Source organism: Arachis hypogaea, chromosome 17 (genome assembly GCF_003086295.3).
Source record: "Arachis hypogaea cultivar Tifrunner chromosome 17, arahy.Tifrunner.gnm2.J5K5, whole genome shotgun sequence".
Classification (NCBI taxonomy): Eukaryota; Viridiplantae; Streptophyta; class Magnoliopsida; order Fabales; family Fabaceae; genus Arachis; species Arachis hypogaea.
Genome location: NC_092052.1, coordinates 27,016,777 through 27,028,698, shown reverse-complemented (window position 1 = coordinate 27,028,698; position 11,922 = coordinate 27,016,777). Strand labels below are relative to the sequence as shown.

Sequence of the window (11,922 nt, the reverse complement as noted above, 5' to 3'; positions counted from 1 at the left end):
CTCTTCTTCCTCCTCCTCCTCCTTTCTTTTTTTTTTGGATGTGGATGTTTATTTTATTAAGTATATGGATTGTTATTTTCATTTTAAAGTGGATGTTCATTTAATTTGGATTGAATTTATGTAGATACAATGAAATTTGCTAGATATTCATTTTACTAGGTATGTGGATGATTATTTTCATTCTAAACCGAGGACTTGATAGAGAAGAAGTTCGACAACATTGAAGTTGGCTAGTGAGGGAGAGACCAACGGTACAATTAAAATTTAAATTTTTAATTAATTAAATAATTATTAACAGATTTTATAATTTAAAAATCAACAATTTAAAATTTCAAAATCAATAACAGGAAAGAATAGTCAAAATTCGAAAAGATAAAGTGAAACAATTTTTTGTTACTTAATTTGGGTAAATTTTTTTTCTAATCTTTGATGGGCTAAGAAATTAATTTATTATTTACTTTGTTCAGATTTTTTATTGTCTATCTAGTAGAGCTGATTTTTTATGAAAGAAAAAAAATTCCTCACAGGCTCACAGGATGAAATGGCTACCAGACACGGCACTCAGATTCAGGTTGTGAGTTTTGTCACTTATCACTAGCACCATTTGAGAGGCGACAACGGTCACGAGTCATGGAAGCCAAGCAATGAAGAATCTGTCCTTATTGTTATCTGTTAATCCCAACGGTAACTTCAAAGAACTTTCTCAATTGAAATTCAATTCTCATTTCTCTCTCCATGTTAATCACAAAAGTGGGTCCCCGTGCTCTCATGCCAAAATATAAAGGAAGAATAATAAAAAATTCTAGACTAAGCAAATAATCAAATACTTTTTTGGAAGCTGGCCTAGGCAACGGTGACCTTGGTAAGTGATTAAGTCAAAGCCGAAAAGCTAAGAACGAAAAACACTCTTTCAACACTTATTTTCCGTAATTAAGAAAACGCTATTCTTTATTTTTCCTTTTCCTTCTTTCCTGGGTCAAAAACACTATTTTCTATTTATTTATTGAATCTTGTTATCTTCTGTTTTTAAGAGCATGTTTAAAAAATATTATAACAATATTTTATAAAAATATTAAAAATATATGTTATACATATATTTGATACATAAAAAATTTAATAATTTTTTATTATTATTCTTTTAAAATATGCTCTTAAAATACAATCTAACTATACTCTTATTTATTTAATTATTTTATCCGCAGGCTGCAATTAGAATTTAGAACACCCCCCCCCCACCCCTCAAATGTTTTTTTAATTTAATAATATTCTAGTCTTTAACAGTTGTATTTACTTCCCCATATTACACTTCTTCACCGCCCAAATCACATTCATACCCTTCGTTGTTCAATTCAAAATACCTTTAATAACAACAGGTTCTGGTCAACATTCAAAGTAGATTTTAATGCTAATACCTCTACATATTTTTTGCAGATCTTTTCTAGAAAATACTAATTCCCGCTAATAATTATGCATTTCAATTTCAAAAACAGAATAATATATATTTTTCTAAAATAAATAATTTAAAATAAGAGGTAATATTCTCTTTAGTCAACATATATTTACCTTTTTTACACTCATTCACATTCATGACCAGTTGACCACTATTTTATGCATTAACTAGCTTGATCATTAGAGTATCTTTCTTTTTAAGAAACATGTAACGTTAACCAATTACAGAACAAAGTCCTAGCAAGGATTATGCTTTTTAAAAAAAAAAAAAAAAAAAAAAAACTTAAGTTACACTAATCCATAGGGCAAACAGAGAAAATATATAAAAAAAAAGTAAGTATTATTCTATCAGTAAATTATTATTTTTATCTCAAATATTTAGAAGTAAATGTTAATATTATTTCTTATTTTTTATTTTTATCTTAAATGTTTTAAATTCAAACAAAAATATTCTGCCTTTCATGATATAGTTTTTTTTTTATATTAATTTCATCGTATTTTAAAATATTTTTTGAAGTTATTCATGTTATATTACCATAAGTTGTCACATGCGACATTTATGTTAGGGAATTCTTTTGGTGAAAAATGATATTTGGTGAAAAGTAAAATATTGTAGTTACATGTTGATTGTTGAGGAAAACATATATTGTATATAATGTTTTTAATTTTTTTTTAATTATAAAGAGTGCAATTTTCACTTTTTTTACTCAACATTTTTTACTACAGTACTGTTATTTATGATGCACGGACACATGATACGAAATATACCGACATAGAAATTTAAAATTCTTATAAGATACGGAAACACGATATATATATAAAATATAAAGTATTTTTTAGATAAATTATAATGATATTTTGGTATTTGATTGATATTAAAATATAAATTATTTTTTTTTAATTATTTTAATATTTTTTAATTATATAAAATATTTAAAATATTTAATTTACACTAATAGAGGAGAAAAATGGAAAAATTAAATTTGTTGTTATTACTAAGATAAATAAATAGTAGTATAACGAAATGAGAAGGGTAACAGAAAAGCAGATTAGGGAGGGTGAAAAGAGTCATTTAGAGAGAGAAAATAGTGGTCAAAGAAGGTTTTAAAGAAAGAAATTTGACTGAGGATAGATTACATACATAGCTGTGTGCCTGTGCGGCAAATAACACGCAAAAAATGAAACGGGCCCCACACTGCTTCTCTGTTTCTGAACCCTATAAATACACATTCCTCTCTCTTCTTTTCCTCTCTTCTTGTGTAACCAATCAGAGAGAAAGAGAAAGAGAGACCAATTCCAACGTTTCAAATCGAATTGAATTGAATAGAATAGAACATGTCTTGCTCCGTCGCAGTTTCCAATTCTCCAGTGTTCTCTCCTCCGTCGTCGCTATTCTACTCCAAGCCTTCAATCATTACTTCAATTTCTGCTGCTGCGGCTTCTTCTACGGCGTCGTCTTGCTCTTCTCCCGCTTCTTCTTCTTCTCCTTCTCCTTCTTCTCCTTCTTCGTCGCCGTTGCGTCTTCGTCTTCCCAAGCCGCCTATTCCCGCTTCGCTTTCCGGTGTTGTTGCCGTTTCAGCTTCCGCTACGTCACCAAACGGCACCGTTTTGAAGAGGAAGAGGCCTGCTAGGCTTGATATACCTGTTAGCTCCTTGGCCTTTGGGATTCCGCCCACACCCTCTGTTGCGCCGCCGCGTGATGTTGTGGAGGAGGAGCGTGATGCCTTCTCTGTTTATTGCAAGAGAGGGAGGAGGGAGTACATGGAAGATCGCTACTCCGCAGCTGATAACCTACGCGGCCAACAAAAACTGGTAACAAAATTTTACTTTTTCTTTTTAATTTTGTGGATGGGTTTGCTCAATGATTTAGGGTTTTTATTTCTTATTAATGGGATTCATGTAACCCTAGGTGGAATGGATTTGGAGAAAATCTAATTAGCAAAATTTGATGAATGCAGGCATTTTTTGGAATTTTCGATGGGCACGGTGGTGCAAAAGCTGCCGAATTTGTGGCAAATAACTTAGAAAAGAATGTGTTAGATGAAGTGATTCTTAGCGAAGAAGAAGATAGCATTGAGGAGGCTGTGAAGCGCGGTTATCTCAAGACTGATTCTGCTTTCTTGAAAAGTGATCTCCATGGCGGATCTTGCTGTGTCACCGCTTTGATTCGCAATGGTAACCTTGCTGTGTCCAATGCCGGCGATTGCCGCGCCGTTATAAGCAGAGGAGGGGTTGCTGAGGCCCTCACTTCCGATCACCGCCCTTCCCGGGAAGATGAAAGGGAAAGAATTGAGACTCTGGTAAGAAGCATTCCATGAATCATCATGATTTCCGTATTGGCTATGTTCATTCTTATGTATTGAACAAAATTTGAATTTGTTTTGCAGGGTGGCTATGTTGATCTGTGCCGCGGAGTTTGGAGGATCCAAGGATCCCTTGCTGTGTCGAGGGGAATCGGCGATAGGCACCTAAAACAATGGGTGATCGCGGAACCCGAGACCAAAGTTATCAGGATCGAACCTGAACATGACTTGTTAATCTTAGCTTCAGATGGATTATGGGATAAGGTAAATTAGCATTAAAATCAAATCCAGTGCTTTGTTCATAGTTTCATAGTATTGGATCGATCACTAATAAGTTGTTGATTGCAACTCTTGTCTCAGGTTAGTAACCAAGAAGCAGTAGACATCGCTCGACCTCTTTGCGTAGGTAGCAGCAAGCCGCAGCCATTGCTGGCATGTAAAAAGCTTGTAGATTTGTCCGTTTCCCGCGGCTCCATGGATGATACAAGTGTTATGCTTATCATGCTTGGCCGCTACATTTGAACTTTGAAGAAGAAGAAGAAGAAGAGAGAAGAATGGGGATACCCTGATGAATAGAAGAGTAGCTTTGATTCTTTTCTGTATATACCTGATGATGACATTTACTACAAAATTTTTCGCACCCTTAGACAGGCAGAGAAATTAACAAAATGACATTAGCATTTTTTATTTTTTATTTTTTATTGTTTCACCCTAGAATGATAATTTTGATGTAATAAGCATTCTTTATACTTACTTCATTTAATGGCAATTCAATTCATTTTTCCAAGTTGGAACTTGGAAGTGATCAAATTTGTGGCACAGCCGTCCGTCCAATTTGGATTTTCATTGAATCTCTTGCATATTTGGCCAAGTTCATATGCTAATAAATTTAAATTAGATTTAGTCGTTGCCCAGTTAGATTTGAGACTTAATCCTATTACCTATTTCAATTTTCAAGGGATGAACCCTTCCTTTCATAATTTGCTCTTAGCCGTTACTTCAATCTTCAACGGTTCGCAATTCAGATTCATCCTTGCTGATATGATTCTAACGTTATAATAATTGACTTGTGCTTTGTGCAAATAAGCACGTCAAATATAAGCCGTTGTTAGTTTTCGATAGAAATTATTATAATACCGTTGTAAGATGAAATAACGTTGTTTAATAAACCTCTAATTGGAAAAGTATGAGGAGCCAATGGAATATTTGTATAATGTGTACAATAGAGGTTTAGGGAATATTAGAGATATAACCATTAGTATTACTTTTTCTCATCAGAGTTCGATCTTTGGTGAATCTCAAAATCAATAGTTATTTTAGATAATATGGGAAATGTTCATTTTGTAAATCAATAGCACATTGTACACATTTTAGATAGTATGATTTAATTATTGATTAAACCACTAATTTAGCTTCTAAAAAATTGTTAGTTTACGGGAGATTTAAAATCTGTTAAACGTATTATATCTTTATCTTGTTTGGTATTATTGCTGTTTGGTATATAAAATGTAACAATTCTTTTCATTCCGATGATAATAATGCCGAAAAAGTTTGAAGAACAAACCCTAATCTTCATTTATTTTGGAAAGAGAAAGTTTAGAGGACCATCAACTTTTTAAAAAGTTAGCCAGCATTTAACTATCAAAAGAAAATTAAATGATTCCACACCATTGAATTTAATCTTTCACCGTTAAAAATACTATTAATGGTCAATTGATTGTTACAAAACACAAAAGTTGCTGGCTCTTACCACTCCTCTTCTGGAAAAACCCAACTTTTTTTGTTAAAAAATCTATCCATTATCAAAGAAAAAATAACCACAAACTTATTGGACAACCAAATCATTATTAGTTTACCCTAAATTATTTGATACACTAATTTGTGTGAAAACTTATGTATGAATATGACTAATAATTTTCTAATATGAAATATGATGAACACCGATGACATAAGTTGACCAAGTTATGTTTCAATGCCGTTAAGAAGCACTGACCCCTTCTTCATCTGCCGACCACCTAATTGAACAAATAAAATAGACACATTCTTGATTGATAAACACATTTTGTCTTTTGCTACCGTTGCTCACTCAATAAACATCACCCACCTCATAATTGTTCAATGAGTTTATTCAGTGTTAGTTTCAGATCCTCAACTTTATTTGATTGACAATAGCTATATATTAACCCATGTTTTTATAGTTGTACATATTATATAGTAAGTGGGGTTTTATTTTAGTTTTAATAAGATTGAACAAATTAAGACACAAAAAACGTGAGCAAAAATTATGTGCAACTTTATTGAAAAATGTTTAAATTTAAGTAGTTTAACTTTTTTATGAGTATAACAAATAGGATAGGTTTAATTTGGCGAATGGTAATGCAATTCTAGAAATGTAAGGAATTCAATATTTCTTGAATAATATGATAAAATTTTATATATATTTATATGTTAAATTAAATATTCAAACTTTAATATATGATATAATTTGAACTTTTATTATCTCAAATACTATATCATAAAAGATTTTGTCAAGTCGAATACGAAATTACCTCATGTAAATCTAAATCATTTATATAAAATACAATAAATGGTCAAAATATATTCAAGTAAAAAAGAGTATAACACTCTTGATTTAATAAAGTGCTTAAGTAATAATTGTTTAATTTAACACTAGTTATTCTAAGAAATAAGAATGCTTAAAAAGTATTTATAAAATGAAAATTATTTCTTAATTATTAATTTTTGTCGGTTATCCTTTACAAATATAACTTAGTAATAGAGATACTTTATGACATTTCGACATTAAGAATGACTCACTTTGGTTTCTAGGAAGAAAACTAAAAATAAAATATTAAGAGATAACAAATGTGATTATACTCGAAGGGAATTAGTATCTATCAAGATCTAACTATTATGATTAATTAATTGTGTGACTACATTAATAAAATGCACGAGTTTGGTGTACGAACTAAAGAATGGGGACACCATTAATCAAAGAGGTAGCTAGAGTATATATGATATTTGTTTTTCATTTTCATTTTCATTTTGGCTTGACTTGAGATTGACTTTGGATGAACATGAATACGCATGGGACACGTTGGTGTGATCCTTCTAGGAAGGCACAATATGTTTCTTAACATCTGTACACAAATATCCTAATGATCTTTCGCTAGAATAATAACCTAATAAGATGCATGATCCACACTCTCAAGGTACTATACATACATAAAATATCTAAAAAATTAAGACTGGAATATACATGCATGTAACCAAACCTAAAGTTCAAATCACCAATCACCAATCAGCATTTGTACTATATAATCAAGTGCATGTATCCCGTACCATACGGCAACGATCTCCATAAACCGGATTATCAATATAAACTTGAAAATAATTGATTGATTCTAGGAGAATTAGTCATAGCTCAATCATATATATCATGTATTATGTATGACAGTAACATTAGGAAGATAAAAAAGAAATTAAATTTGGTTTATTTATTAATATTTATTAATTTTAATAATAACTAATAAATATTAAATAAAATAAATTTACTAATGAGTTACAACTCAAATGATATAATTTTTCTATATTTATCTAGAAGTCGCGAGTTCGAGTGTTACTTCTAATTTTAAAAAAAAATTTAAATAAAATAAATTTAAATTATTTTTTATTAAATATTTTTTAAAAATATTATTTATATAAATTAACTACTAAAATTAATCATTAATATATTTATGTATAAATATATGTGTGATTTAATTTATTTTAATATATATTTATATTATAATATATATTTTATACTGATAGCTAATTTTAGTGACTGATTTTAATCTACGAATAACGTGCGTAGTTAAATATTTCCATATGTATGATATGAGGCAGCATCATAGTTGGCTGTTTCGACTTTGAAATAATGTTTTTTTTGTTTTTATTTTGTATATTGTATTAACTTATTGAATTTCATTAGGTGGTATATTATCATTTAATCAAGTATGTGTGTTTGTATGATTTTTAGATTAGTATACTACATAATTAAGATAAACATATTATTTACGAATGCGATATATGATATAATATACAACTGATTTATATGTAAAATTATTTGATATCATCAACAAATTGATCTATTTGTTTCAATAATTATATTGTAATGACTTAATATAAAAAAGAAAGCAACTAAGGCTTCACTAAAACCATCAGAAGATGAAAATAATACGTTTTTTATTTAAATAAATTAAAAAAAATTTATTTATTAAAATAAATAATTTTAAAAATATTTACAAAAATATGTAGTATGTCTTATTTTATTTATAGATAGACCAAATAACTCGTGTATATCATGTTTATAATATAAACGAGATAAGACTGGGTGCGACCTATATATACATGTCGTTCACAGCGATATTTTGGGTCCTATTTCCAATCTTTCCACTACTTTCTCTTCTCTTCTATCTTTTTCTGATCATATTGTTGAGTAACACTAAAATGGCGCGTACAGATCGATGCACGTGAATACGTGATCCAAACATCAATCGATTGAACGTAACATGGCACGTCACTGAGACAACCGACTTCACGGTTAGTTTTGTTATCTTCATATTTATATTATTGCATATATGTATAGCCATAGTTAGGATACTTACCAAGAATTAGAATATAATTTATGGTTTAGGTGGCTGAATGTATCGTTAACAATAGATCATTGATAAGATATGATTTTAAGAATTGGTTTTGTTTTTTTTTTTTATAATTAAAATATTAAATACATAATTATTAATCTAGGTATTAAATATTGTGGTAGATATTTTTCTTAAAGTTAATTTATTAATTATATGTCTCTTAATGTATTAATTTGGTTATTAAGTATCCAAGTAAAAATTATTTTGTAAGTAAACAATGATGTAATTTTGTGTTTACCTAAATTAAATTGTTAAGTAAATGTTTGTTCATTGGATTGTTAGTTACTTTAGTAAATATTTTTATTTTAATTAACGGATTCAGGAAATACTTATTAATTAACATAGTACTTATTAATTTTAAAAATTTTATTTAAATAAATTTAGTTAGTACATATTTATAAATTTTTGTTAAATAAATATATATAATAGTTAACTCAGTTTGTTATGTCAATGTTCATTGGAACTTTTTTTTTATAATTGTGATCATTTATTTTTTATCAGAGGCATCACCTACTTCTTTCTTGATAAGTGAGTCACACACTTCCACCACCAGACGCCATCATCCCGTATTTAAGGGAGGTTGGCTTTTGGCGACATGGTGTCTCTTAGGGACTTCGTCTTTGACAACTTCCTGATCATAGCATTCGTGGAGCGCTAGCATCTAGAGACCCACATATTCCACCTGCCATGGGGCGAGTCACCATCACCTTGCAAGACGTTGCGTACCACCTCGGTCTACGCGTGCACAGGGAGCCAGTGGGGTGCTTCCGTGATTTCTACAGATGGTACAACACTGAGACATGGGAGTTGGTAGAGCGACTACTTGGTGCCAGGCTTCCAGTGGTTCAGCAGTAGGGAGCGCAGAGGAAGAAATCTTTCTCGTTGAAGCTGACATGGCTTCGGGACTGAGTCTGACATATGCTTGACACCACTGATCCAGACACACTCCAACAATATGCGAGGTGTTACATCATATTACTAGTTGGGGGTTACCTGATGACGGACAAGTTGAACAATTTAGTCCATCTCTGGTGGCTGCCATTACTTGAAACGAGACATGAAGTTTGCGGCCATGTGTCTAACACAATAAGCATGGAACGCCCTTGTTGTATGACTGCTCTCAGTCTCCGTATATCTGTGCAATTGCCTATTGCTTCGCCATCCAGACCTTTTTATACGAGGATTTGAAGTGATAGCTTTGCCGAACTGCACCCTGTAGGACAGGGATGCTGACGGATGGGTTGGATTGTATCAACGGCAGGATGACATCGCAGATAAGGCTGCTGTCTAACTGTCAATGATCTTGGGACATGGTAGGTGCTAAACACGTATGCGCTCTACCAACCATCCGGACTTCTCTAACGAAATAGAACAATCACAGTTGAAAACTACACCAGATATGATAATGATAAATGACTAAATACATCACAGTTAAACTTAACCTCACCAGTATCTGAGGTTCTGTCGGAGGGCTACACGGAGACTCCAGGAACATCCAGTTGCAGTTTGGCAACAATGCACATGGTACTTTAATTGGTTCGATTCGACCACTCGGTACTCAGCATTTCTGCGAATGCTATAGTTTTTCACACCCTGCATTACTGCATCTCTATTTTTGAATCTGTGGCTGACCTGAAACTCCACCCCACCGTCTAGGTTGTAATCGTCTTTCCCGAGGTGTTGAAAAATGGAGATTTCTCATGCATCGCGTCCAGATCCAATGCATGATAGTGACTTGGTATATCTGATAGCGCCGAAATCGGTTGGAGAGAGGCAAAACATAGCATATCGCAGCCTCTACCGGTGTCTCCGGTACAAACTTGTCCTCATCTTCATCTTCAGAAGAATCACTATCGTTGCTATCTACAACATACTCTTTGTCGAAGTCTTCATCATCCACGTCCATGTCTTCCACTATACTAGCAACATGAATCGGTGGTGGTGCGAGAGGTAGGTCATCCTGCACAAAGGTTGAGTGGACGGATCTACCGCCACCAACATCACCAACCTCAGCGGAAAGCTCCATCACTTGTTCCGCCATGATTCTCCCATAGATGTCAAATATGAGGCACACATGCTCGTCGCCTTGGAGCTGAAACAGACAAAAACAAAAAATTCTGTTTTCCAACGGTACAAGCAACCTATACCCACCCTTTCGATCTCTTTTCTTCCTAAATCACTAAGGTTACTCAATATCAAACTCTTCAACTCGGGCAAAGAACTTACTCGCCGAGTGCGTAACAATAACGGATTATCACACTCAAATATCACTCCATTGCTACTGTTTTTCATACGACAATTGAGATACACATAGACAACCATATTTTCGCCACCACTGGACATTTTTGCCTATTTAAAAAAGAAAAAAGAAAAAAAGAAGATATGAAATGTGTGTAGAGAATGCCAAAAGTTGTACATCCTTTTATAGTTATTGAAAATTTATCTTATTATATTTCGTTTACACTGTAAACATTATAATTTACTACGTATCTCGTTTACAGTGTAAATGGGATACGTGTAAACTTATCTCATTTATACTATAAACGAGATAATACATACTACGTATTTTCGTAAATATTTTTAAAATTATTTATTTCAATAAATAAAATATTTTTTAAATTTATTTAAATAAAAAAATCGTATATATAAAAAAATTAATTATATATTAAATCACCAAAACTCTAAAGAGATAAAAAAAAAAAATAACACCAATATTTTTTTTGGTAACATGCTAACACCAATATAAATTATATTGAAAGAAAACATAACATTTGAATGATAATTTAAATAGCGAGTTAACTACTTGTTCCGAAATAAGGCATCTGAACAACCACAGGCAATTGAGCCTTGAGCCTAGATGGTCTAAAAGTTTAGAAGAGGTACTTGAGCTGTTTGAAATCGAGTAGAAGTACTTTCTGAACCATTTCTTTCTCCTGTATAGATATCTAAGCCTTCTAACTTCCTTTAAAGCCATGGAGAGCGACTTTTGGTAAGATCAATTGTGTAATCTTCACTAGGAGACGCCTGTACTCTAGAAGATGCAAATCAACTAGCTAAAAATAACAAAAGCACATAATGTGGGACTTTGAACTACCCATAATACTAAAGTCCCTAACAATTAGGAATGGCAAAACTCTTCGAGACGCAAGGATCCATGCGGGGACTGTCCCGAATGGGGATCCGACTACAAAAAATTTTTCTCGCAGAAATGGAAATGGGAGACAAAATTCTCCCGAGCTTTGAGCTGAGACAATTAATGTATTTTGTGTCTTTTTCTGACAAAATTGATACAGAGACATTGAACGGAGACAATTTTTTTATTATTATCACTATTAATTTTCCACAATTATATTTTTTACCATCCTATTTTTCTTTCTAAATTTTGTGTGAAAGAAAAAATGAAGGTAAATTAGACTTTTTATTATTTATTCTAAATTTTTCTATTTCTAGTGTCCCGTCTTGTTATGTTCTCAAAACCAAACGCAGCC

At 31.9% G+C, this 11,922-nt stretch overlaps 1 protein-coding gene across 1 annotated transcript; it reads left to right on the top strand.

Moving 5' to 3' along the window:
• The first annotated feature begins 2,563 nt into the window (after positions 1–2,563).
• LOC112765166 (probable protein phosphatase 2C 25) lies at positions 2,564–4,562 on the top strand. Its single transcript, XM_029294622.2, has 4 exons — positions 2,564–3,261; positions 3,408–3,749; positions 3,837–4,016; positions 4,113–4,562. Exons 1-4 carry the CDS (start codon positions 2,785–2,787, stop codon positions 4,272–4,274), a joined length of 1,161 nt encoding a protein of 386 aa, XP_029150455.1. The 5' UTR covers positions 2,564–2,784; the 3' UTR covers positions 4,275–4,562.
• The last annotated feature ends 7,360 nt before the right edge of the window (positions 4,563–11,922 follow it).